The sequence below is a fragment of the Hydra viridissima genome, unplaced genomic scaffold (genome assembly GCF_058129835.1).
Source record: "Hydra viridissima isolate aposymbiotic clone 2 unplaced genomic scaffold, HvirCarnegie_v1 scaffold_5, whole genome shotgun sequence".
Classification (NCBI taxonomy): Eukaryota; Metazoa; Cnidaria; class Hydrozoa; order Anthoathecata; family Hydridae; genus Hydra; species Hydra viridissima.
Genome location: NW_028324304.1, coordinates 12488690 through 12516523, shown reverse-complemented (window position 1 = coordinate 12516523; position 27834 = coordinate 12488690). Strand labels below are relative to the sequence as shown.

Sequence of the window (27834 nt, the reverse complement as noted above, 5' to 3'; positions counted from 1 at the left end):
CAAGTTAAACTTTTCTTTTTAGAAACTGATTTTCGGATAAAATTTTTAGCGGGATATGTTTTCGTCTTTCATATAGAAAAAAACTAAGCGTTGATTAGAAACTACAAAATCAAGCAAGCATTTTCTATATTAAATATATTTTGTGATAATAAATAAGTTGTAAAGTTTTACCTAAAGATTAATCTTAGCATAATTGTAATTTATAGCAATTAATTGGTAAGGTTTTAAGCTTTGGAAGGAAAAAAAAACCTATAAGCTTTTAAGGTTTTAAGCTTATAAAATATTTTGGCCCTTAAAACAAGGCTACAGAAAGTTTTGAAATTCGCTGGTAACTGATAAAAGCATTTAGACAAGAGGATCAATTACATAAAGTAGAACTATAATTTTTTTTTGAGTTCTTTTACATAATCAATTACATAAAGTAGAACTATAATTTTTTTTTTGAGTTCTTACAAAAACGTGACAAGTTTATACAAAAAATAAAAGGAAATATATAAATGTAATTTAAAATTTATATACAAGCACAGATGCATTTGTGTGTATCAACCCTTTAAATAGCTTTTGTGATAAATTTAAAGCTTGTAATAAAGAAGTTTTTTATGTTCCATTCAACATGTTTTCCTTTTTTTATTTAGCTGTATTTTCTATATTAGTGTTGGAAAAGAAAATAATTGTTTCTCAATTCTTAAAGTATATTGCATTTGAATTAGTATCAAAAGTTTTTTAAATGCACAATGAATATCCAAAATATTTCAATTTCAAAATATATCAGAAAGGTATACAAAAACTTTGTGAATCTCTAAAAATAAATCAATTTGTCTGATATTTTACATGGTGCAGGCATGCTACATAAAAATATCTACCCTCTAATAGAGTAGTACACTAGCTTTTCAAAGTTATACAATTTTTTGAACACCTAAAGTTACACAATTTTTAATACATAGAGTCCAGTATAATAATTTTATTAGATATATGAACATAATATTTACTTTATAAAAAAACAGTGCTATAGCTAGGTCAAGATATAAAATTACTTAACCTACTTTTCTGCAAAATAAAGTATATTCCTTAATAAGTTGTTTAAAGATAACCGTTTATCTAGCTTAATAAACTAGATAAACAGTTATCTTTTTAAATTTCATCTCTGTTTTCTGAAAATATTAACAAAAAGCTAAAGTTTTCTAATAAGTTCTTATGCTTACAATGTTGGAAATTACAATAATTATAATCCTAATTATATTTCCATCAAATAGAAAAAAGATGTCATTTAAAAACACTAATCGGTCCAGCATTTCAAGAAAACGAAAGAGATGTGGAATATTGAGAGCTACTACATATCGCAAAAGGCCACGTGTTGTTGTAGCAGATGTTGTAACCACATCTACTGGTTTGCGACTGAACTTTTTGTTGTTTAATTTTGTGAATAACTTAAATTTCTCTTTTAAATATCTTTTATTTTCAGGAGTTAATTTAGGAATTGGTCTAACATTTTTTTGAATGAGCATTCCAAAGAAACATTATGGTCATCTTTCTAGGTTTTTTCTAGTAACCAAATTATTAATAACTGAACTAATAATGTTGATGTTGGGCATTAAAAATGTTTTGCATTAAAAATGTTTTGCATTAAAAAATGAATGATTGCAAAAATAAAAGTTTTTTTTTCACTAATTCAGTTTCATTTAAATTTTATAGTTTTAAATTTTAATTACCATATTCTTGTTTACAAATAAGAATTTTTTTATAAAGCTGAATATTATCTATTTTAAAATGATAGTTATAATAGTATATAATAATATTATTAAGCTAAATAATATGCTTTTTTGTATAATTTTTTTTAATATTCAGAGTGTTGCTTTTGTGGGGAAGGTGAAAATATTGAATATGGGACATTTTTTCAAAGTGAAGAATCAAATTTAGCTGCCCATCAATTTTGTTTGGTAAATTCTATTTCCAAGTTTATATTACTGTTGACTTGATTTGAAGTCGAATTGAGACAAATATTCAAAGTGACCTTTAATATGAATTTTCTACTCATGTCCAAAGCATCTTAAATTAATAAAATATTTACAAAATCAAGATTTGTTTTCAGGACTTCTTTTAGTAAGTTGTTGTGTATGCGTTTTTATATGTCAAATCCATGAAGTCTCTGTTTCTTTCTTAAATAGTTTTTTTCAGCTGGTCTCCCTCAAAATGGAGAAGATACAAAAGGCTTTGATGGATTCTTATTTTCAGACATACTTAAGGAAGTACAACGGTCCATAAATATAGTAAGTTTTCTATTACTTTCATAACATTCCTAATTAAATTAGCAACATGGTTCATTAACATGCTCAGTTTTTTTATAAGAAACTTTTTTTGAAGAATACTTAGAAAATTATAACATGTAATAAGCTTATTCCCTACTTTATCAATGTTTAGTCAAAAGTTTTTATAGCTGACCTTTTGTAATTTTTAATGCATTTGTAATTCTATTTAATATAAATGTATTCCTCTTGAAGTGTAATATCCAAGAAACACTTTTTATTTGATTATAACCATCAAAAACTTAAAATTGCTAATTTGGATTTCTTAGACATGCAAAATCTGCCATAAAAAAGGAGCAAGCTCTGGTTGTTCAGTTACATCTTGTCACTCAGTCTACCATTTTAAATGTGGGTTAAAAAGTGGAGTGCAATTTGTTTTCAAAGATGCTTTTGAGTAAGTAATATTTCATCTATTGAAATATTAAGCATTTAAATAGTGTGTAATGAAAACCTGTATTTCAAGTCAAATAAACTTTACTATGGTAAACTTTACTATAGCAAAGGAAAGGTTAGTTTTTTGATCTTTTTTTTTTTGGTTTCTGTTTTTGTTTTTCAATACTTAAGTTTTGAATCACAACTTGCTGTATTTTTAGACTGAAAAAATACTTAGAAATAGTTTTTTAAGTCTGGAAGAAATGCATTAACTTCAAAAAACGCTGACACAAAAAGTTAGCAATGGTATTATAGAATGCAGTTTTGAAACAATTAAAAAAGAACTACTTTAAATCTTATTGATGAATAATCTAGAATATATAAAACAGTCTGCTGGTTTTTTTGCTATATTTTATGCTAAAAATGTTACTGATTTCTATTTTGCTGTTATTGCATGTTGTTAATTTCTAGTAATGAATATATAATTGACTGTTAGAAATTGATGGCATTTTTATAATTGATAATTGTCAATACTATTTGATTTTGATAGTTTCCTTTATTTTCATTATGGTGTGTCACTTACATTTTGCTTTTAAAAACAGCTAATACAAATTTCATAGAAGATAATGAAGCAACCATTATACTAACACATGGGTCAAAAAGTCTTAGGCTTTAGTAATAAAAAAAAACATTTTTTTGCTAAAATTTTTCTTTATTCATTAATATTGTCTCCTTTGGCAGCAATTCAATCATTCAAATACTTTTTTAGCTTTTCAATGCTGGCTTTATGTATGTATGTATGTATGTATGTATGTATGTATGTATGTATGTATGTATGTATGTATGTATGTATGTATGTATGTGTGTGTGTATGTATGTATGTATGTAAAAAGAGAGATAGAGATCTACAAGACAATTCATTTAAATGTTGTGATTCTAATGTATCACTCTCATTGTTATTGCTGTTCAAAATATCATTATTTTTTCTTTTATCACTTTTCACTACCATGTGGTGAAAAGGACAGCATAGTGGAAAATAAAAAATGAGGGATTAAGAGATTATAATAAGTTAGGTTTGCAGATTGTATTTGGGTTTGATTGAGATTTACTTACATATCTTTTTAGTTTCATTACATACACAATAAACTGTTTGGCCATCAAGAACTGTTGCTTGCATTTCATTTTCATTAACTTTACCTCTAGTCTGTCATTCAGTTTTTCTTTTTTTCTTGTGTAATTTTATTCTATTCATAAATTGTTCAATAAGCTTTTATAAAGATCTTTATTATAAGGATCTTCTTTACAAACACAAACATACACATTATATAAATCATGTATATATTATGACATTCATAATATATATACACACACAATAATATTATAAGAACAAAAAATAAATAAACATATTATCAAAATCTTTATCATAAGGCTTTATTTGAAAAAAAGAATTTTTTTAAAAATAAAATATGACATTTTACAGAAATTTTTATATTACTCTATTGTTTTTTTTTTTTTTCTATTATTGTTTCTATTCTTTTTCTATATATACACCTTATATCATAGGATCAAAGGTGCATAAATGCATTAGGATCAATGGTGCTAACTAACGAACTGCCTATTGTTTTATTTTCATATCGTTATCATTTCGATATGATATTGGAAAAAAAAGTCATCGGAATGGCGAGAGTTCTGATATATACTGAGATTTAAACTAAATACAATATTGGTTAAAATTTTTATAACGATATTATGTTGTAATCATTCCGATGACACTTTTTTTTCAATATCATATGATAATGATATTAAAATGAAATGATACGCAGACCCTTAGTGCTAACCCACTCCATTTTCACAAAAATTTATTTATTTGTCATATTAGATGGTTTTACATCTTAACAAAAACAACCATAGAAGAGGTGAATAATTTAATTACAAAATGGTATAAACAAAATTACTCAACATAACCAAATGTTAAAGATTCCTTGTAAAAGTAAAGAAAATACTTTTTGCTGTCAAAATAAAACTTTTTAGAAATAAATTAAGCTATGGCCTATCCTCTTATCAAAACAAAATTAATTTTGTAGATTCAATATTTCTAACACACTGGGTATCAGCCCTTTTTAATAAGTTATATAAGTATGGAGATAAAGCTATAGGATCAAAGGTGCTATACACACACACACACACACACACACACACACACACACACACACACACACACACACACACACACACACACACACACACAAACACACATATATAATGTTATAGAAATGGCTTTAACATAGGCATAAAATAAAGAAATATTTAAATAAAATTTTATTTACATACATACATACATACATACATACATACATACATACATACATACATACATACATACATACATACATACATACATACATACATATATACATACATACATACATACATACATTATATACATACATTACATACATACATTATATACATACATTACATACATACATTACATACATACATTACATACATTACATACATACATTACATACATTACATACATACATTTCTTGCATACATTGACTTTTAATTGAGTGTTAATTCCATCCATTCCATATAAGTATCAATTTGTAGCTATTTAAAAATTAATACTTGCATATAGTAGGTGGAATTAATACTTACATGGAGTATAAGTTTCACCTACTCCATGTAAAGTATTAAATTTTGATTAGTTAAAAAATAATACTTACATGAAGTATGTGGAGCTATTAAATAGGAATAAAAGTGATGTTAAAAGAATTGAAATAAAGTCAAACTGAAAAAAATGCAATAAAAAAAAAAAAATTAACAAAAATACCTAAAGTGCCAAAATTTTGATCTAATGAGCAGGTAATTTTTTTTCACTCCCTAGTTGTTTTGGTGAAACAAGACTTTTTTCTTTACCAAATGTAGTCTTTTTGGTGTTTTTTGTTTTCAAATGCTCCATTAACCCTTAACAACTAAATAAAAATTAAAACTTGTGCATCCCAAAATACATAACTTTGCCAGCCAATTGTTGTATTTTTGGTTGCTTCACATACCATTCATTAGCTGCTCACCACTCCTGACTATCTACTGGATTATGGAGTGAAATAGCAGTGTTTGGAAAGTTCCTTTTAAAAAGGATCTTGTTCAATTCCCCGTTCATTTCGTAAAAAAAAGAACTCGTTCCAATTCCTCGTTCATTAATCAAAAAAGGAACTTGTTACACGTTCCTCAAAAAATAGAACTCTTTCCTACTTCGTTCCTTTTTTTAAACTTATTTTTACATAGTAAATGATATTACTTATAGCACATTTATGGCAAAATAAGAGATCTATTGTTTCACTAAGCAGGCACTTTTTTATAGGGCTTTGCTTAATCATTACTTTTAAAAAGTGTTTTAATATTTCTGGTGTAAGGCTGGCCTAGTCTGTCTCTGCATGTACATTATACACATAAAATTGATACATTAATTTCAGCTCGGAAGTATGAGCATTATAAGACTGTTACTGGAAAATAAAGATTTAGAAAACAAGTAAAAAGTATAAAGAGAAAGAAAATTTTAGACACCAAATTTATTTTGTTTCAATAAAACTAATTTTTCAAATAGAGAGTCACAATGTATGTCTTTTTTCAGTCATCACATTAGACCCTGTCGAAAAAAGCCGTTCAACCGGAGCACTCGACGGAAGAGGTGTGTTGAGTTCTAAAAAAACTTTCAGTACTGCTGGGTATAATAATAACACAGTTAACTCTTTTGACTGTGATTTTAAATATAACTTCAACTCCTCAATACCAGAACTTGTAATTAATTTACTTTCAACTGGTAAACAGAAAAAGTCTTCTTTAGGTGAACCTGTTGCTATATGTGAAGAGGATTGAATTTCACAAGATATAGAACTAAGATCCACATTTTCAAACAAAGACTTCTGCTTTTTCAAACAAAGACCAGGCTTCTGCTGTGAAATGTTTGACACCATCAAGCCATAATAATTTAAAACGTGGTATTAAACAAGATGCTAATATTAGTTCTTTTTTTTCCCAGATAGTACTAAATCAAGTTTTAATTGAAGTTCTTACTGTGTTGACAAGTGGACCATAAAAGTTCATATTTTTCTGTTGCAAAATAATTAACTTTTTATCCAAAGCATAAAGTGTCGGTAACAAATAACCCATGAACATGACTACTTTTGTCCAAAATTTCATATAAGTGTATATTCTCAACGCATAAATTGTCATTGTCATTATCTTCATCATCATCATTGCTATCTTCCTCATTCTCTTAATTTTTTTAAATTGGATATGATTTAAAAGCTTTTACAAAATTCAAACCACTGTCTGTTGTTGTAGCCACTATCTTGTTTTGTATTTTATAGGTTGTATGAATCTTATACAAAACATTAGCCAGAACAGTATATGTTTGTCTTCCTTTTAAGCGGCTACATGCTAAAGATACTGAATGACGCTGAAAAGTCTTTTGATCTATCCAATGACAAGTCACCCCAATATAACCTCTTTTACCTTTACTCCAACAGTCAGCTGTGGTTGCAACATACATAACATCTCCAAGTGTTGAAGTAATATCTTCAATCATTGATAAATACAGATTATTAATACATAGTTTTAAAGTTTTACTACAAGTAATCTTCAGGTCTTTAGGAAAGCCTAACTTCACCAAATTCACAAATGATGGTTTATCAACTATATTTAAGGGTTGTGTTTCACTAACAATAAAATTTACAACCAGTTAATCTAAACTTTTTTGATTTAATTTAAATTGCTTATTTCCTTTATCGGTTCCATATTTCTCAAAAGTAGACTGCACCACTCCTTTTTTCACATTCTCTGATGAACTTAATTTTTTCTTTTTAACAAAAGCATTTTTTTTACCTTCATTTATGGCTTTTTCAAAAGCAACCATTTTGAATGGGTGAATTCTCTAATAAAAAAAGAAAAATTTTAAATTATTAGTTTTTACTAATAATGAAATCAAAGAATTACATTCTTTATTCAACATGGTGTAATTATTGAATTTACATGTTTACCAATATATGCACCTATTCAAGTTTCTTAATGTTTACAATAATTTCTTTTTTGCATGTGCTTGTATAAGGTACATAGAACGATACTATGCATGCTAAGTATGTATTTTATTTCATACATAATTCAAAATAAGTAAACTGAATAAAATTCAAAATAGTAGGAAACACTAACACTTATTTACCTTAATATGTCGTTTTAGATTAGATGATGTATATTTAGCTGTACTTATTTCTTTTCCTAAAGGGCCACACAAAACACATTTTGCATTTATATTATTGCCATTTATTCCATTGAATACAAAAAATGATTCTAAACCGCTCCAAGGCAAACGTTCATCTAAGAGAAAATGAAAACATTACATAGTGTTAAGCATAATGAGAAATTTTGTTGCATAGACTTGTGACTTTAGTTAAGCCATGGACGTTAGTTAATAAACTTACTTTAAAAATAGTAAACTTAAGTCAATGCACTATAAATTAGATAAAAAGTAACAGCATGTTTTATAAAAACTTACCACTAACTTCAGTATTATTATTACATGCGCAATTGCTAACATTTTCAATAACTGAAACATCACTGACAATATCAGTAATTGGATTCATTTTGCCAACTAAAACCACGTGAAATAAAACTGCATTAAAAAGTCCTTTTATTTTATGTTTATTTATTTTACGCAGTTTTAGTTCGGATTAAGTTAGTTACATGTACTAATTTTTAAACTATCAGAATTAATTCAAAAATTAGTACATGTGGCCAACTGAATCCAAACTTAGATTGAAGATTATCCAAATACAAATCATTTTCTTTTTGAACTTTAAAAACAACTATTGCAAAAAACAAAATTATAAATTTTTAAGGAACTATTACTTTTTGTTAACGTTCCTTCAAAAAAAGAATTCGTTCTCCTTCCTTTTTCCATTATTTTAAAAGGCACCAGTTCCAAGCTTTGTTCCTCAAACACTGTGAAATAGTGAGTCTATGTTTCATCCGTTGTGATGTACTGAGCTAATACTCAGGCTAATTTTGCATGAACATGTCCAAACAACATTCTAAATCATAAGTTATTTTTTTTTTTTTGGTATGAGCAATTGCAACTCCCAATTTGAAAACATTTTTTTCATACCTGAATGTTTGTGTGTAATGCTAAAAACACTGCCTTTTAACATTTTCCTGGTGTCTGCTATCTTTTGTACCTTCACTTTAGAATTACCCATAATAATTTTCAATTTTCTTTTTTTTTTTTTTTAATGTTTTACAAGATTAACAGCCTCTTTCCCATTAAAAAAATATTGCATTAAATATAAGCACAAAACTGCTTTGAATCCATTTTTATAACAAATAAAAGTGTAAATTAATCCATGCAATTTCAATGCTAATATGAGATTTTAATAGATATTTTTTAAAGGTTGGCATTATTGAAATATGGTGGTTAGGCCCAGGACTTTTTCACCTTTGTGTTACAACAATGAAAAAAAATTTTTTTTTCCTAGTCTTTATACCATGGAATAGCGAATAGTTAAATTCAGTAATTAATTGGTTAGATTTAAATGTAAAGTACAATCTTACAGTTTGTTGGCAATGAGTATAAACAATGACATCAACGGGTTTTCTAGGTTCTCTTAGTTTGTCAATAAAACTTTGTTTTGCCAGATGCTTTTCTTTCTTTAAGTCATTAGTCTAAATTATCTCAAAGATATTTTTGCCCAAGACACAAATATTCTTGTATTAAAATAGACAAATTTTGTGGTGTGTATTATGTAATTATCTTGTTAATAGACCCACCCTAATGTTATTTTATGCTTTTCGTTTAAAAGCATTATCTCTTATCAATGATTTCCTTGTACATAATTTAATACCATCAACATGGTAAATCAGGCCAATCACATTTTGTTACATTTGTTTATAAGTTTGGTAAATACTGGATATTGAAAATTTGGGCAAATATTCTCTGAAGTGACTATTCAGAGTTTGTCCTATATCTTATGAATTTACCTAGTATTTGTATCACACGCAATAAAATACATTTAATGTGCTATTAGTCAAATTTTTAAATTTAAATAACTTCTGACTGTAACAAGGTAGAAGAAGCATTATTAAGGACTGCTTCAGCCATGAGACAATTGGTTCAATTCATGTCTTCCTAAACATTTAAATTATTTAGATCTAAATTTATTTTACTATTAGTTATTAGAAAGGACAATTAAAGTTATAACAAACTGCAAATAACATTTATTTGCTAAACAAAAATTAACTCTATGATACAAAAACGGAATTATCTTTCTACGTAGGAAGTTTTATATTTGCAAAGATAAATAAAGTTGATAAGCTTTGGTGGATCAGAACTAAGAAGGATAAGAGCCAATATGGTTTATTTGCTAAACAAAAATTAACTCTATGATACAAAAACGGAATTATCTTTCTACGTAGGAAGTTTTATATTTGCAAAGATAAATAAAGTTGATAAGCTTTGGTGGATCAGAACTAAGAAGGATAAGAGCCAATATGGTTGCTGCCTGTAGGTTGGCGAAAACTGTGGTATTGTATGCTATTCTTAAACAAAAAAAATTGTCTACTAATAATAAACAAATAAAAGCCTCTTGAGAATTTGTTTTTTAATTTTAGTTGTTTTATAATTATAGCTCTTATTGCAAGAGGCATTGCTCAAAACAAGATCTAAGGCGCATCAAAACCATGAAGCCTTCAGCAAAATGTCCAATTTGTTTGGATGAAATTAAAAGCATAGATCATAATAAAATTTTAAGAGCTCCCTGTTGCAAAGACATGTTTGTACATAGATCCTGTGTGAAGGTATTATATTTTAATAAAATAGTATATTAATAACACTGACCAGCACACATTTTCTTGTCAATCTTATCAAAATCCTATTAAAATCATTTTATGTTGTGTTTTTTGTACAGATTCCAAATATGTCACTGGTTTTGTTAGGCTCTAATTTTTGAAATAAGATCTTTTTTCTAAAAAGTCTTTGTAGAAAAAAAAAAAAAAGAATAAAAATAAAGATGACATTGATACTAAAGATTGATTTGCTATTCATTGAAAATTTAAAATAAAAAATCAAAAATCAAAAGCACTTATATGCTTTTTATTATTATATTTATTAGAAAACAATACAAAAAGAATACTGAAATGCATAAGGGTTAATAAAATTCTGTTTGTTAGTAGTTAAGGTAAAAACTTCAAATTATTCTATTTAAAGTTAAGGTCAACTTGGGAAAACCTTTTATGAACTCAGCAACTTACACAAAAATGATGTAAACATCCTTAACAGTAAAGTTCTTTGATCTGTGTAATTATGCATTTAAATTAAAAATATACTTTTATTAACTCAAATATAAACAAAACTTATTTTAAGATGCAAGCATATGTCAGTGGTTATTTTTTTCGATGCCCTACCTGCAACAATTCCAAAGATTTTTTTGAAGAAATGTCCACTCATGGTATTTTTATACCTCAGCGGTAAGTTTTTTTGTTCGACTCTACTAATGTTTGCAATATATATGCAATATATATGCAATATATATGCAATATATATGCTAGTTTTGCAATAAATATTTTTACTTCTTTTTTAGGATCTTCTTTTTTAAAGATTTATTTTGTGTTTTACTTTTAAATTGTTAAAAGTTCTATTATAAAGTTTTTGAAGGAAATGTTTTTCTAAATCCCTTAAAAAGACAATAAGTTTAGTAAAAACTTGATATCAATTAACTTACACAATAATCCAAAAAAAAAAAAAAAAAACAGTTCTAAATTATTAAACAGTGAGCTATGACAATAATGTAACTTTTTCTAATTGAACTCCATGTGAATGTAGCAAATGAGATATTAAATCACATCAAAAAGTGAACCACTCATTAAATTTTTTAAACAATATTTTTAAAGTATTTAAAACACAAGAAAGTACAAAAAATGTCTAAAATAAAATACTTCAAAAAAGAATTAAAAGTTCACAACTGTAACTGTTGGGGCTTGTTTCCAATTCTAGTTTATTCGAAATCCTCTATGTCAAAATCCTTATTTTTAGAATTGTAGTTCTTTAATGATTTTATATCATCAAATCTCTTTTAACTGCTCACAGTGATAGGTCATTGAACTTTTTTTTATTTATTTATTTCAGTGATGCTGGCTGGGAAGAAAATGGTGCATTTGATGAGCTTTTAGAAAAATATAGTAGATGTGACTTACTTCACTGTAAATGTATGAAGGGAAGGAATTATTGCACCAAAGCTGGGTAAAAAATATTTTTACTGTAGTGAAACTTATGTATACACACCTGTACACAAATTTCCTTTTATTTAAATACATAGTTTAATTCAGTTACATTACAGAAAGTTTTTTTTTTTTTCATATTTCTGTTTAAAAATAATGAAAATCATTTATTATCAAAATCATTATTTCTTTTTGTTATTTTTTAGTGATAAATTAGTTTATATATTTAAAAAGTTAGAATTGCATGTTATTGTGAAATTATTTTTTGTTATTAATTCTTATTGTTTTTAAAAAATTAATATTTATTATTAATTGATTTTAGCCATTATAATACTGGTCATTAGACTTAGATTGACCTGTAATTTTGTTAGTAATAGTGCAAAGTTTATGTACCAATGGTACATAAATTTTGATACATAAACAGATAAACCTCTATTTGTGCAATATGTTAAAATGTAAACAAGAAATGGATAATTGTTTAAGAATGATTTTTATTACCATTTATGTTTTCTTTGATGACTAATGGCTTGTGGGGTTCTATAAAGTCTGTCAAAGTGGTTTGAAATTTAATGTGGTAAATTTTTTCTAATTAGTTTTCTTGCTCTTTATGTTATAGAAAGTGGCACTTATTGGTCTGTTATTTATGTGGCCAAAGTGCTGTTCATGTGCAGTGCTTAGCTCGTCACTACATACCTGGAATTGGATATGTTTGTAAAGATTGCAATCATGTAGTTGGATTGAGAAAGACAGATCCAAGCTGCTGTCAAAGTGCTTATATGAGTCGCCTTAAAGAGCATAAAAAGCGTTTGAATGAGCTTACAACACGTAATGATCCGGTCTTATTGGCTTCATCTGTATTTGCTGCTCAGATATGGAAAAATAAATTTGAAATTCGAGATTGTAAAGTAGTAGTTGATAACATTCTTGCTAAAAAAATTACCAGCGAAGAAACTCACAAGAAGAAATGGCTTGGAACAAAAGCTGACAAGAAATCTTCAACTACATTACAGTCTTCTAGTTTAAGCAATACAATTTCCTCAGTAGATCAAGACAAGATTATTTGCAACCTCTCATCTGAAAATAATGAGTTATCTTTTGATAATTTTATCTTATCTACTGAAAATATGTTTGATAAATCAGGCAGCCAAATAGATGTGCAGCCTTTAAGTAATAGTCATGTAGCAGAAAATATTACTGTTAGAAAGTCTTTAGTTGTATACAATAATCATGAGATTTATAATGAAGAAAATGGAAAAAAGAAAATAAGTTATTATTCAAGAACTAGATTATTTGATATTAAAAAAAAAAAAGCAAGTAATATTTCTTGTATTGAAGAAAATTATTTTAATAATATTCGAAGTAAATTTATAGAGTTTTGTGATCAGAATGTTTTATCAGTAGAAGGTATGATGAATGATATCTCAACAACAGTTAGTTACATGGTTAAAATTCATGGGGAAACACCTCATTATAATAAGGTTAGAGGTAGACCTTTTTTAAAAAGGTATTTTGTATTTTAATTCTCACAAATCCAATCTTTATTCTCTATTATCATCATATTATTGCACCAAAGGTTCACAAGTAATTAAGGATGAATTTGTCTTTGATACTGTTATCTCTTTGATTGCACAAAATCAATTAAGAAACTTGATTAAGTTAAAGAACTACTTACTACTGTTTTCTAAGAATAACAAGTTAAATAGGTAGTTACTGTGTATACATATGTATACGTTGTGTATACATGTGTATCTATAGGTTATGAGTTGTGTCTCATTGTTTACTATATTATCATGTCTTGCCAATGTGCAGCTGAAGTAAAAGACTATCAAATTTGAAAGTCTGTTCAAATTACAATTTGGAAGTGATTCACAGGACAGTAATATTTTAGTTAAAAAATTTGTCTTTTTCAAAAAATATTATAAATGTAAAATATTATAAATAAAAAGATGTTTTAAAAGTTTGAGGAATAAATTAAATCACATTCACCAACATGAAAATGGTAGGATGTGGTTAAAAATATAATATTTTATATTTTTAGTGCAAAATTTGATACTCATTGTTTAAACACAAATGAGTGCAAAATGAAACAGTTACAAAATAATCAAAGCTGATACATATTAATTGATACACACAAACATAGGTGTTAGTGAATAAAATGAGCTGTATACATGAACATAAATTTGCACTGAGTTTTAACACTTTCTGTTTGTGCTTCTGGCCCAAATGAGGTAAGTAGAAGCAATATTTATTAAATAGAATATTAGCTATTGTTAGTTCATGGTGCCTCTCCATGTATAATGTAATAGAATTCTGATGTTAACAAGTGTCATTAAATACTTCATGAAAAACAAATTAGCAGAAAATTTGCCCTTACACATTTTAACCTGTAACTGTTACACCTTGATTTATCTCATTTTTAAAATCTAGAGATTTTAAAAATGAGATAAATCAAGGCCCCATTTTTAAAATCTAGAGATTTTTGGAAATAATAAAATTTCTACTATTCTTCACAAACAGTATAAACTGTTTTCATTTTTATGTTACATTCATAGAGGCTTCCCAAGCAATTAAATTTTCCATGACATTTATCTTCATTTGATGAAAAACTACATTTTTGGCTCTCAACCAAGATGATCAACCAATGATCTCAATCAAGAATAACATTTAAGTATCTTGACTTAAAGAAAAGTTACATTTTGACTTAAAGAAAAGTTACATTTTGACTTAAAGAAAAGTTACATTTTGGGCAGAAATATGCTCAACAAGTATTTTTAAATTTCAAAAGAAGTTTTTTAAATGGAAGGTTGCATTATCAAGAACTTGCTGGATTCAAACAGTCTTAGCTTGTCATAAATTTCTAAATTGCTTGTCTAATGAGTCTGATGTACAGTTGCCTGACAAAACAACTGATGGAATGTGTTTAAAAGATGTATTAATAATTTCTTGAATCCATAGTGTGCTTGAGCTAAGCAACTATCTGTCTCCTGTGAGATACTTTGTTTCTTTCCTGTTTATCAGTTAAATCAGTATTACAAAATCACCAATTGCAGAATGTTGTAACCAGGTCATCGTAACCAGTTAAAGTAATAGTAGATCTATTAGCATTTTGCAGAAAATTTTTATTCTTCTAAACAATGTGATAAGCATAAAACTTTGTACTGTATTTAATTTTTGACCTCATTGCCAATGACTATGCTCCCATAGAACTGTAACATAAACCTCAGCAATTAGCAAAATTCATGTGTTTTTTTTGTTTTTTTTTTTATACAATTACAATAGTTTCAGTGGGATAATTTTTTTTCTCTATTTTAATGGTTGCAGTTCTTTATTAAGTCTTGTAACAACATCTATATACCATTTTCATTTCAAATATTACTCAAGTTTTTTTAAAAAAAAAAAAAGAATTCACAAAAAAAAAACTCATTTAAAGAGTATAAACATGGTTTTCTTATAGAAAAAGATTTAAAACTTTAATATAGTCTTGTAAAATATAAACTTTAAAAAAATTGAGAAATCTTTTACTTCAATTAAAATTTCTTAGTAGCAATTTAATTTTTTAACATTACTTTAGTTATCTCCGGTTTTTACTCCAGCTGCATGTTGCCTATTCTTGTTAATATTGTAAGTCATGTTTGTCTGCAAAAACAACAGAAAAAAACAGCATACTTTATTTTTTGTTTTTTTGTTTTGTTTTTAGGAGGAAGTATGCCTTATGTACTCATAAACCCTGGCATTACCACATCCCTTATTGTAAACAACAATCAATGCAATCAAGAGCAATACAATATTCAAGGTTTCTTTCCATCTGGTTTTTTTAGTTTACCCTGTGCTCTGATAACGTCAAACAGCTAAAAAGAAAATGTTGACAAAGATTTTTTAAAATATCATATTGAAAAAGAGACACTATGTATATTTTGTAAGAATTTACTTAATGGCCACTTGCTGCATCAACATTTTCTTGCTCTGAAAAAAATGTATAGAAGTTAAACTAATTTTAGATACTTTAAGGATAACACATTAAGATTAAAATTTTTTAGCAAGATGTTTAAAGCATTTCTTCAAGTTTATGACCAGTAAGTTTTTAAAATATTTTATACTTGTTGAAGACAATGCATCACGCATGGCAAGTATATTTATGTATTTTATGCAGAAATATTTTAAAATATAACTTGTTCTTTTGAAAAGTAGATTTATGTTGAAAACCTTTTTATTTTTATTGTTGAGAAGATTTTTAGTTATTTTTGGTTTTGTCAGTTACTTTAATGTTTTGTTAAAAGTTTTTTTTTTTTTATTTCAGAAAATAAAATAAGAAAATTTTCTTTTTTCTTGGGTTTTTGTTAGAATCAACTGTAATCAATAAAACATTCTGTAGTTAATAAGATTTATTTGTTAAAAAACTTGAATTTTTCAAATTGTTTTTTAGGGGACAGTAATTTTTTCATCTTAACAAATGTCAAATTGAAAATTGATTGAAAATTTAATTGATTAAAAGTCAATCCCTGAACTGTTTTATTATCACAAACTTACTACTCATTCTATTAATTATTGGAGTTTCTAACTTAAAGTTTTCATAAAAAAAGCAATAATAACTTCATTCAGAGCTATTGATACAAAGCTTAAACTAAAATGTTTTGAAGTAAAGTTGGAATAAATTGATTTAAAAGTTAGTTTGACACAATCAAAATAATTACTTTATAAATAGTCTAAATAAAAAAACAAAAACAAAGCCAAATAAACTAATTAGCTTGGTGAATTTTAAAATTAAAAACATTGAAACCATTTTTCATTTTGTTTTCTTTTAACATATAATAGATCTGTTGGAATTGAATCGTTGTGAAAAGTTCTCTTTAGAAGTGCTTTATATAATGAAGACTTGTTCTGGTTGATAAATGAATCTATCAGGGGAGAATCTTCGTAAGTACAATAAGTATTAACTAATTTTTTTTCTTTTTTAATGAATAAACATTCTTATTAACCACCATAATAAGTTATAAATTTATCTCATATTTACTGAAGAATTCCTTTATGAAAAATAAAAAACTGCTAAATTTACTTTTGAACTTGTTAAAAATAAAAGACTGCTAAAAGATGAAACAAAAGGAACTTAAGTTTGTTATAAATTGATAAAATATAATGAACTTACTGTCATAAATTGATGTTTTATAATTAGTTATTCAATGTTCCAAATTCATGGTTTTACCAAATTATTCAGTTTTTTACATTTATAAACAATTTATTATCAAGTATTAAAACTTTTAGCATGCTGTTTTTGTCATGTTTATGGTGATGATGGAAAAAGTGGAAAGTATTTTGTTAACAGACTAGAAAATATTGCAGCGCATCAATTTTGTTTAGTAAGTTAAACTAAAAGGATTATTTGTGTGGATATTGATTATGCTAATGTTTCTATCATGCTTTTTAGATTTGTAGTTAAGTTCTTCAATATTCTAAATAAGAAAACTTTCCCTTTTTTTAATTAGAATAAAAAAATTAAATTCAGTCTTAAGTTAAAATTGACACTTCAAAAAAGGGTAAACAAACAAAAAAATGCTTCAACCTTTGAACTAAAGCTTTTAATTTAGATTTGTATTTTGCCCATGTCAATTCAATATTGTGTTAATTCAATAGAAATTCTGTTAAACCATCAATATATATTATATATTTCATTATTTTATATAACATTATATCATTATATATTTTATTACTATAAATTTTATTATAGAAGTGAATTGGTTTTGTGCAAATTTTTTAAATAACTACATTTTTCTTTGTATATAGTATTTTTCTGCTGGATTACCTCAGAATGGCAGAGACAATGAAGGGTTTGATGGGTTTCTAATACATGATGTATTAAAGGAAGCTAGAAGATCCTCTAAATTAGTAGGTTTTAAATGTTAACTTTAAATGATTGACCATCATAACCAACATAAAAATGTTAATCATAACCAAGATTGACCAACATAAAAATGTTAAGCTTGGCTTGTGGTATACTGAATTGCTCTACATTAAGCAGGCATAAAGGTGTTTGCATTTTTTAAATATCTTCTCAAACAAGGACTTAAAAAAGGAATAGAGAAAGTATCTCTTTAACATAATTTTCAGATTGGCATTAATTATTTGTAATTCATCTATACATTTTTAAATTTAAAGTTTTTTAATTTTAAAGTTAAAAAAACTTATGATGCTCAATCACTAAAATATTCTTTGAGAGTTTTTGGTTGTATTACCAAGAGATCACTAGCTATAACCTTCATTATAACAGATGTACATATTTCATATCCTTGTTGTTAACATTACACTCTTCATTATAATACTTGCCCAGGTATTATAGTGAAAGACAGTATTTTTAAAAAAAAGGATATGAAACATGAATATGTTATTAAAAAAAAAAAATTAATTACTTTTCAAGCAGCTGGAAATGTTTAAGGTAATGGAAATAAATTCAATGATATAGACAACAGTCCTTTACAAAAAGAATAAACTGCCTAATCTAAATTTAGTATGGCACTAAATTTACATTAGCCAGTGTGCCCCTTTACCTAAAAGTTACACTATTAAAATATATTTTAATAGTATCACATTTAGGTGTGGTTTGATGACAGATTTGCTTACAACCGATGAAAGATATTATGTAAAGTATTGTAAATTTTTCATCTCTATCAACTATTTATTTGACTGTATTCACAGTTTTAAGAGTATTTGGATTGTATCATAAAAAATTCAATAAAAAAGCCAACATTTCATTGAGTAATGTAAAGTTATGTCATCAAATTTTGAAGCCAATAGATTTTCACTCAATAGTCTGTAATAATGTTTAACTCAGTATTACCTTTAAAATTAATAATGATTGGTTTAAACTTCTGCCAAAGTTTTTTAGTGTCATCTATTAAAAAAATAAGTATTTGGATATTTTTAAATATTAGATAACAAACACATTTCTTCAATAAATGTTCACAGTCTTTAATATTTTCGTTTTAGTGGTAACAAAATAAATTAAGAGTTTGTTGGTATGTATACTTCTTCACTTAAGAAGATGTATATTGTATAGCATTTTTATTATCAGTACCTAATTCAGAGGCTATAGAACCCACATCAATATTAATATTAATTTTTCAGAAAGCCAAAACAATGCAAATGTTTAGCAGTCTTTCTAGACTATTCTTTTTTATGACTATGTTATCAAATATATTTGGCAACTCTGTATGAATGTTTATTTTGGAATCCCCTTTTTAGAAATGTAAGTTCTGTAATGAGAGTGGTGCAAGCTCAGGATGTGAAGTCAAGTCTTGTCGTTTTGTATATCATTACAAATGTGGTTTGTCAAATGATGTGCAATTTATATTTAAAGGCAGATTCAAGTAAATTTTTGTGGTATACTAAACTTATCAGACCCAACTTGTGTTTACTTACATAACAAAGGTTTTTTTAAGGACCAAGTGTAAAAAACTAAACCCCAATATGTTAGTTTGGGTTTATCTATAAATCTTAGAAAATAAATTCATTTACTCTTTTATTTGTTTAATAAACTTCGAAACTAAAGAAATAGATAAGTTAATAGTTAAAAAGTAAAAAGTCCTCTTGAAGTAGATATAAATTGTTTTAGACCTTTTTGCCTTAGCTCATACTGTAAAATTCATCGCAGCTTTCATGACATGTCTTATATCAATTCAATCGCTACTGTTGACTGTCCAGTGTGTTTAGAAGAAATAACCTCAACTGGTTGTGATATCTTGAAAATGCCATGCTGCAAAAATAAATATGCCCACAAAGAATGCCTTCAAGTATATATCTTTAAATATATATATATATTTATTAAATTCAAATTTCATTATGTACTGCAATATGGTCCACTAGTTTTAAACATTTTGTGTTATTTTAAATTTTTCAAGAAACAAGCTCTAGCTAGTGGATACTTCTTCAAATGTCCCACATGCAACAATGAGAAGCAATTTAGAAATGAAATGTCTATGTTTGGCATATATATACCACAAAGGTGAGATTTTGATGTACACTAGTTTTCAAATTATCTTTAACAGATAATAAAAATTATTAATGTGGTAAACTTTTTCATAAGCTTTAGGATTTTCCAGAAATCTCTATTTGCATAATAAATGTATTTTTTAATAAAATAGTTGTTGAAAACACTGAAAAAATTGTTCTGCTGTTTTTATACTAAAACTGTACAAGTTTTATTTTTTAAAAATTTCAGTTGTTTTCATCATTACAGTAATTTAAAAATATTCCTTTAACTTTAAAAAGTTACTTCTTTAGAGTTGGCATCAATTTTGGTTGGGATAATTAAAATTCTTTAATTATTTCCTTAACCATTTTTTCAACATATAGCTTTGCATTTTTGTGCTGAAAAACTACCTTGCATCTTTTTCTGTGTTCTAGTCATTTTTGTTTTAGTATTCAGTCTTATTTTAGTAACTTTTGCATATAAGTTGGCCCATAACAGTTTCTTCAGGTTCCTGAAGCTAAATACAAAACGTCACCTTTTGATCCCACCAAATATACTGCATGACTTTGATATTAGTGTTAATTGTCAATTTTATCAAAAGTCAAATTTTTAGATTGCAAGTCACAATATGATGCAAAAGATTCTTACAGTTAGGGATAAAATAATAGAAGTGGGATCAAAATTATTGAATTAAACATATTTTCATAAAAAAAAATTACTGTAAATGAAATTGTAATACTGAATAATGAACTAAATAGATGTGGTTTGATAAACTAATTACTAGAAAATTTTAAATATTTGCTTTTTAATTACGATAATTATATAAGTATAAACAATTGGTTGGATATAATAATAGTAGTACTGATTTTTTTTAATGTTTAATTGCAAATAATTTGTTTTATTAACAATAAAATGATATAAAAGTAATTAAACAATAGTAAAAAATTGATATTTAATCACATGCCCCTGGTTTTTCATTAATGGTTTGCACCTATTTGGCATGGAGATAATCAGATTTTGACAACGTTCTAAAGGAATGTTTTTCCAAGCATTCTGGACAACATTCCATAACTCTTGCTAATTTTTTTGTTTTTCACTATAAACAGCCTCTTTTACATCCGTCCAAAGGTTTTCAGTCAGATTGAGATCAGGTAGCTGCACAGATCAATCCATAACTACAATTCTATTCTTTTATAGATCAGTCATACCCCATAATAAGAAAAGCCCAAATATTAATTTTTGCTCTGCTACTTGACCTAAATAAAGCAATTCTGTTCTCATCAGACCACAAAATATTACGGCATTTTGATGTAGGCCAACCTAAACGCATTTTTGCAAAACATAATCTTGTTACCATGACCCTTTTTTTTTAAATGGAATTTTTTCTTGGGCTTCTGGTGACTAATTTACTTTCTACTAACTGGCTATGTACTGTTCTCAAAGAAATGCTTAAAATTAAATTATCTTTAACAAGGTGGGAAGTTAAAAAAGGAAAAGTAATAGCAGCATGTTCTATTAATCTGTCTTCATGCTCACTCGTTTTTCTTTTTCAGTCCCTTGTTTCACCTACATTTTTCCATTTTAAAGCATTTCAGATCATCATAGGAGAACAACCTAATGTCTCATGAGCAAATTCATATGTATATTAAATTATTTTACATATTTCATTAAATAAACACTAAAATCAATCTTACCATTAACTAATATTACTAAAAAATAAACAAAAAAACAGGTAATACAAATCGATCAATAAGAAACAACATGTTATTTTAACCAAGAAGTCTAATTATGTTTATGTATAAAATTCAGGACTTTCTCAAAGTAATTTGAACAGTGTTACCAATGTTTTTTACTTCCATTTCAATATTCAATGTATATATTACTACTATACCTAAATTTAATAATTTACATTTAGATTTGAATAAAGCTATCATCAAAAATATTATTTTACTTCTCACTTCTATTGTCCACAGCTGTATTTCTATTTTGTGAGCCAATTACCATGCCATAAAAACAAAACTTTTAAACGAATGGTAATGCTTTTTGATTTATCACCTAATGTATTTGCTGATTTGTAAAGTGTTACAATGATCTTAATGATCTTAACTCTTTTGTGCATCAAAGTTTTGTCCGTTAACTTTGTATTGTCAAATTTTTATCTTTAAAATGTGTTAAATAGTCTTTGCAAGTGGTTTTATATAGAACATGCTCACTCAAACCCCCTTAAACAACTTTAAGCAGCAATTTTGTTTAAATTAATGCTTCTTGTAATTGCTATTTGTGTTGTTAACAATACTATTTCCAAAAACAGAGTTAACAATTCAACCAAGTGGCACTTAAAAAACATATAGGTTATTGATAATATTTTCATATGTGTTAGTATTCATCATAATTTATGTTTTAATAACAACTTTTACTAATGAAGTTTGAAACCTTTTTAAACTTCTATTACTTAATCTTTATTGTAAATTGTTTAACAAGTTAGTTTACATTAGTTTGCTAGTTTAATTTAATACTTTAACAGAAAAAAGTAAAGTGTTCATCCCTTTCTTTTAAGAGAAGAAAGTGTAATGTTCATCCCTTTCTTTTAAGAGAAGAAAGTGTAGTGTTCATCCCTTTCTTTTAAGAGAAGAAAGTGTAGTGTTCATCCCTTTCTTTTAAGAGAAGAAAGTGTAGTGTTCATCCCTTTCTTTTAAGAGAAGAAAGTGTAGTGTTCATCCCTTTCTTTTAAGAGAAGAAAGTGTAGTGTTCATCCCTTTCTTTTAAGAGAAGAAAGTGTAGTGTTCATCCCTTTCTTTTAAGAGAAGAAAGTGTAGTGTTCATCCCTTTCTTTTAAGAGAAGAAAGTGTAGTGTTCATCCCTTTCTTTTAAGAGAAGAAAGTGTAGTGTTCATCCCTTTCTTTTAAGAGAAGAAAGTGTAATGTTCAGCCTTTTCTTTTAAGAGAAGAAAGCGTAGTGTTCAGCTTTTTCTTTGGAATAGTTTTGAAAAAACTCAAATGGAAGTAAAGAATGTTTGAAAAATGTTAATCTTGCATTTTTCACTAAGAGATGCTGTTTGGGAAGAAAATGATGCATATCAAGAGCTACTTCACAGGTATGACAAATGCGATATGAAAGAATGCTTGTGTGAGTATGGAAACCAACATTCTGCTGCAGATGGGTATGTCACTTAAAAGTAATCATTTCAGTATAAATTTTATTCTCGTCTTATCCTAAAAAATTCATTACTTTTTTCAATTTGCCATAGGTCTGAATTTTATTTTTTATTTTTCAAGATTCATAAAACACTTGTCCAATAGAGTTATGATCTCCCAATATGTTGTTTATTATAAAATTGTAAAATATTTTATTTCTCATTAAAATATATAAAGAATACTTGCTTTTGCTAATTCAAATTTAATGTTTAGTGATTGGAAGTTTATTCATTGTTCTCATTGTGGGCAAAGTGCAGCGCACGCTTTTTGTCTTGGTAAAATCATTTCATCTGATTGCGAATATATATGTTCTGACTGCAGCATTATAGTTAAAATACCTGAACATTGTCATGTCAAACAGGAAAGAAATGTAAAGCGAAAAGTACAGTCCAAAGATGATTCTTCTGTTTCTAATTGGAACCAACTTTACAATATAAAACCGTGTTATGTGAGAATCACACGATTGACCGATGAGTTCATTCATAATTACACTCAAGGTTCATATTTCTTTTTAACATAATTTCAAATTTCACCTCAATTGTTAGAATTGTGTTCGTGCTTCGCATGTTAATTATAAATTAGTTAAAGAAACAATTGAAAGTTTGTTTTTAATAAGAATTGAGATTCAGATCAGTGTCATACTAATGAAATATAATTTTATCTGCCATTACATAAACATTTGTAACAAGTTATCACTTTTTGAAAATGTTTTGTTAGTATTTTATCAGAACAATTTGAGTTCTTAAATCAATAACATTAGAATTTATGATACCCCTGATTGTAGGAACCGTATCTTCAAGAGTAGGTTTTAAAGTACGGAATCTAATAACAGTTTTAGTTAAATTTATGAAATCAATTTTATAATTTAATGAGGCGTAATTTTAAAAATTTATTCTATTCAGATAAGAAATCTTTTCTTACGCATATAAATCATCGCTATTAAAACACTTTGTTCCATAGTTTTGCAGCCTCTCTTTGTTCCAAAGCTGCAAACAATCATAGCGCCATCCTGAGGAATAGACTTCGAAATAGATTCAAGTAACAACTACTGATCTGCGATCGTTCTACGAAAATGCTATGAGTAAAAATATGATATTTTTAGGCGTAAGCTTACCCTTTGGTTGAAGCTTATTTGGTTGTATCAAGTTTTATTTTGCACGTTCTCAATTTTACGTTTTTTTCTAGTGTGAAAATTATAGAAGTAAAGTTGTAGCTTTTTATTTTACCGCGAAAACTATAGCTAAATGAGAATGTCTTCTAAATACTTTATAAATATCTAACACAGTTCACTTGTTCTTTCAAAAACTCTTTGATTGTAAACAGCACGAAACTATTTTCATTTTATGTTAGCTACTTGTTACCATCCGACCAAAGTTATTTTTGTCTCAACAATCTTTAAAAAAAGGTAGCTTCTTTCAATTACTTTTGATGAATCTTCTACACCTACGGATCTTTAAAGAGCTAAAATGTGTAATGAACACTGAAACGCGTTTATCTTTAAAAGTTCAATTCACTAAAATCTATCCCTTTTTAAACAGTAAATTTTTACTTTTTATAGATTTTTCATCGCTTTTCACAAGTCATCTAAATAATAGTTTTGTTTGTGCTTAGTTTTTTTTTTTGTTGTTGTTGTTGACTGTTATTCAGAAAAAAACACATTTAATTGTTTTTTGTTTCTTTCGAGGTTCGTTTTTTCTATTCTATTTTAATTTCTTAGATGGCACATGGAAATCTGGTTTGTGTGAAAATTCGTTCACTTCTCATTTACTTAGGGATCATTGTGATTCCCAAATCATTAACGTTTCTTCGAATGACTTAACCTGTTCAATCAAGAAAAACTGGGATATTTGTCCAGGTGATGGCTCAGTGAGCGAAGAATCGATATTCATAAGTAATGAGAATATTTCAAATTTGCAAAATAAATCGATCTTGAAGACCGAACGATATCCTATTAAAAGCAACCAAGATTCTGCAAACGAAAAATGTGAGACGCTAGTTTTTAGATCTACGCGAATGTCTAAAGTTGCAAATCGAATTCTATCATTGATAAGTCCGTTATCTTCGACGATGGATTGCGACAAAAATAAAGGGATAACTTCCTACCCAGTTAGTTCTGATTTTCTTCTTGCAGACAGTGAGAATAAAAAGAATAAAAAAGAATTACTATTTCAAGATAAGACAAGCGTTCCTTCTTTCTGCGACATAGAGACGCCAAAATTAAGAAGTACGTTAACAGAGAAATCCACCATTTCACAAGATCTAATGTCGAAATGGAATTCTCCGGTCATGAAAAATGATTCCAAAGCACAGTTAACTTTATCTTCAGATGAGTCTTGCAAGATTTTAACTCAATTAGAGCCTTCGTTTCCCTCACATGACGAAAAAAGAAAACCTCAAAGCGTCGAGTTGCTAAACAGCAGTAATTTTGTTAATCGCAAAAATAATCATCTAAAAACTTGCGACAAACCGCAGTTTTCTGAGTCTGAAAACTTCGATGTTATGCAAGACTATTTTAATACAAGTAGCCAACAAAACTCGATTAATCCAAACGATACTGTAATGTTACAAAGCAGTTCAAATAAGAGCTTGATTATTTCTCGAAACAATTCAATTGGTAGTTTTTTAACTGCTAAAAAGAAAACTGGTAATAAGAAGCAGAAAATCCTAACGAAATTTCGGAGAAACCACAAGAAATGTTTTTATATCCCAAATGAGCAAAGATCTTTAGATTTGTGGGTAAAAAAAAATTGCGGTAGTTCTTGAAGATTCAATCAATTTGTGGTAAATGATTAAGAAGAAACTTTTAATGTTTTTAATTTTCATCGAAATTTTTATTTATGTAAATTATTTAATTGACCTCAGTCTTTTAACCTTTTTTAGTCGTTTATGGCGGTAAACAAATATGAATAAAGATAAAAATACCCGAGTTATGAAACATTTCTAATTTTTAGTAATGAAAATCTGAGCTCTAAGTTATAATTTAAAGCTAATCTCTTTTTTATTCCAGTTTTACTGGATCCTTAGTAATAACTCTTGAGACCTTTTGAAAAATAGAAATTCCTTAGAAAAATAGATCATTTTCTCGCACTTTGTATCAATCTAAAATTAATTTAGCTAACCAGATAGGTAAGTAATATAAACTATATGCTCAATGTTAACAGATGTTTACGTTAAATGCATGTTGCGACATTTCTTAGGGCAACACGCAGTTGCTGTCCATCGGATGAGATTTAGGGGACTAGGAGGCTGCATTTATACTAACCAAAATGGCAACGTAATTTTTGTAACACGCTTGTGTTACTCCCAGTTTAGAAATTTGTTCAGGTCTGGACCGGGTAAGCTTTAATGATAAATAGAACGGTAATAAGAGCCAAAGTGTTCCACTAACTGCATCTGGCTTAAAAAAATAACATTGCATCAAATATGCTTATACTGTTTAAAAAAAAGGGACAGAAACCTTTCTCAGAAATTTCAAACCATGCTGCAAGCAGTATTGATGTCTGATGATGGTGTCTCATAAGAGCAAGTTTAATCTTTGCAAAAAATTTTAAAACATTTCAACACTAGTATTTTAATTTTATTATCAGTTTAACTTATCTTTTTTTTTTTTTTTTATCTTTAAAAGCCCTAAAGAAAGGAAGAGTCCACTTGTACTTTTTAATGATTTCCAAGTTAATTACGTTTATATTGAAAGAATCTAAGTAGAGAAAAATTTTTTGACCCCTGCTACATTAATGGATACTTGTAAAGTTTTTTTTTGTAATTTCAGTTTAGAAAATTGAGCCTAACAAACTGGATTTTCCTTTTCTTTTTCTATCTTTTTAATAGAATATCAATACACATCAGTCAGGATATTTTAACCGAATAAACATCTTTGGAAGAGGGAGTAGTATTATGAAACGGGGTTGTCATATAAAACAGCGCAATACTTCTTAAATGTCGATTACAACTCTTATATTACTCTTTAATCTCCATTGACAGCAGACGTTAGTATTACGAAGTATGCGGTCGTGATTAAAAGCGTCGTGTTTTCTAACCATTAGAACTTTTCACAAGGTTCAACATTTTTTATTATTAAGTAAAATATATAAATACCATTAGTGTATCAGAGAATAAAATTGATATTATTTTAAAAGCAAAAGATAACCATTTAAAAAAAAGGAGCTGCAGCTCACAAATCAGTTGTAAACAATAAAAACCAAAAGGGTCAATCAACAAGTAATGAAAAGGTATTTACCTGGTAAAGGAGAATAAATAAAACTTCGAGCGATGAGAGAAAGTATTTTCTATCCGATCGGACGAGAAATTCGTATGATAATACTTAGTATCTATTTAGTGGGAGACTATAAGTACACCGTTAACAGGGGGGGGGGGAGGGGCGATTTTGGCCACTTATTATAATTTTTTTAAAAATTATTTTCTTGTAATACTAAAAACTCCGGTCTACTACATTTTTGTAGAACCAAAACCTCTCCTAACTGTATTCCTAATTGTCCTACTTTTCGTATTTCTTTTTTGTCCCTTTTTTGTTCTCCCTTTGCATATTTCTCGCTTTTTATATGGGTTATATTGCTTTGGGCGTTGGAGTCTTTTTATCTTTAATTGTTAGTATGTAAAATATTGATAAATGATTTTGGGTGGTTGGATTATTATAAATAGAATCTTATTTCAATTAAAATTAGCTTCCTCACAATAAGTTACTCATTTCAATTAAAATTAGCTTTCTCACAATAAG

The 27834-nt window shown here is 27.2% G+C and overlaps 2 protein-coding genes, 1 long non-coding RNA gene and 1 pseudogene across 5 annotated transcripts; 2 read left to right on the top strand and 2 right to left on the bottom strand.

Annotated features, from left to right (window-relative positions):
* Window positions 1-20: 20 nt before the first annotated feature.
* LOC145188506 (uncharacterized) lies at window positions 21-16259 on the top strand. Of its 2 annotated transcripts, none has more exons than XM_090087112.1 (9): window positions 21-1387; window positions 1846-1937; window positions 2166-2267; window positions 2573-2697; window positions 10358-10526; window positions 11092-11195; window positions 11854-11967; window positions 12562-13423; window positions 15643-16259. In XM_090087112.1, the coding sequence occupies exons 1-9, from the start codon at window positions 1195-1197 to the stop codon at window positions 15667-15669; spliced, it is 1788 nt and encodes a 595-aa protein (XP_089943238.1). In that variant the 5' UTR covers window positions 21-1194; the 3' UTR covers window positions 15670-16259. The 2 variants fall into 2 exon arrangements, with proteins under 2 accessions (XP_089943238.1, XP_089943237.1); XM_090087111.1 differs by having other exon boundaries at window positions 12562-13430; window positions 15643-15797.
* Window positions 6345-7596, bottom strand: LOC149888756 (uncharacterized; annotated as a pseudogene).
* Window positions 7885-8421, bottom strand: LOC149888755 (uncharacterized). Its single transcript, XR_016452536.1, has 2 exons — window positions 8233-8421; window positions 7885-8054 (listed from the first exon to the last, which is right to left on the bottom strand). It is a non-coding gene; the product is annotated as an uncharacterized LOC149888755 (long non-coding RNA).
* LOC145189120 (uncharacterized) lies at window positions 16245-25969 on the top strand. Of its 2 annotated transcripts, XM_090087109.1 has the most exons (9): window positions 16245-16859; window positions 17205-17299; window positions 17724-17825; window positions 19179-19303; window positions 19564-19726; window positions 19835-19938; window positions 22952-23065; window positions 23313-23596; window positions 24817-25969. In XM_090087109.1, exons 1-9 carry the CDS (start codon window positions 16835-16837, stop codon window positions 25860-25862), a joined length of 2058 nt encoding a protein of 685 aa, XP_089943235.1. In that variant the 5' UTR covers window positions 16245-16834; the 3' UTR covers window positions 25863-25969. The 2 variants fall into 2 exon arrangements, with proteins under 2 accessions (XP_089943235.1, XP_089943236.1); XM_090087110.1 differs by lacking the exons at window positions 16245-16859; window positions 17205-17299; window positions 17724-17825; ... (1 more) ...; window positions 19564-19726; window positions 19835-19938 and adding an exon at window positions 21258-22440 and having other exon boundaries at window positions 22757-23065.
* Window positions 25970-27834: the final 1865 nt, after the last annotated feature.

Coding starts and splice junctions, on each gene's coding strand:
- LOC145188506 (XM_090087111.1), top strand. CDS start 1,195: ATGCTTACAATGTTGGAAATTACAATAATTATAATCCTAATTATATTT. Junction 11,968..12,561: donor AATTATTGCACCAAAGCTGG/GTAAAAAATATT, acceptor TTTATGTTATAG/AAAGTGGCACTTATTGGTCT. Junction 13,431..15,642: donor TCATTATAATAAGGTTAGAG/GTAGACCTTTTT, acceptor TTTTGTTTTTAG/GAGGAAGTATGCCTTATGTA.
- LOC145189120 (XM_090087109.1), top strand. CDS start 16,835: ATGAATCTATCAGGGGAGAATCTTC. Junction 17,826..19,178: donor CTAGAAGATCCTCTAAATTA/GTAGGTTTTAAA, acceptor TCCCCTTTTTAG/AAATGTAAGTTCTGTAATGA. Junction 19,304..19,563: donor ATATTTAAAGGCAGATTCAA/GTAAATTTTTGT, acceptor TTTTTGCCTTAG/CTCATACTGTAAAATTCATC.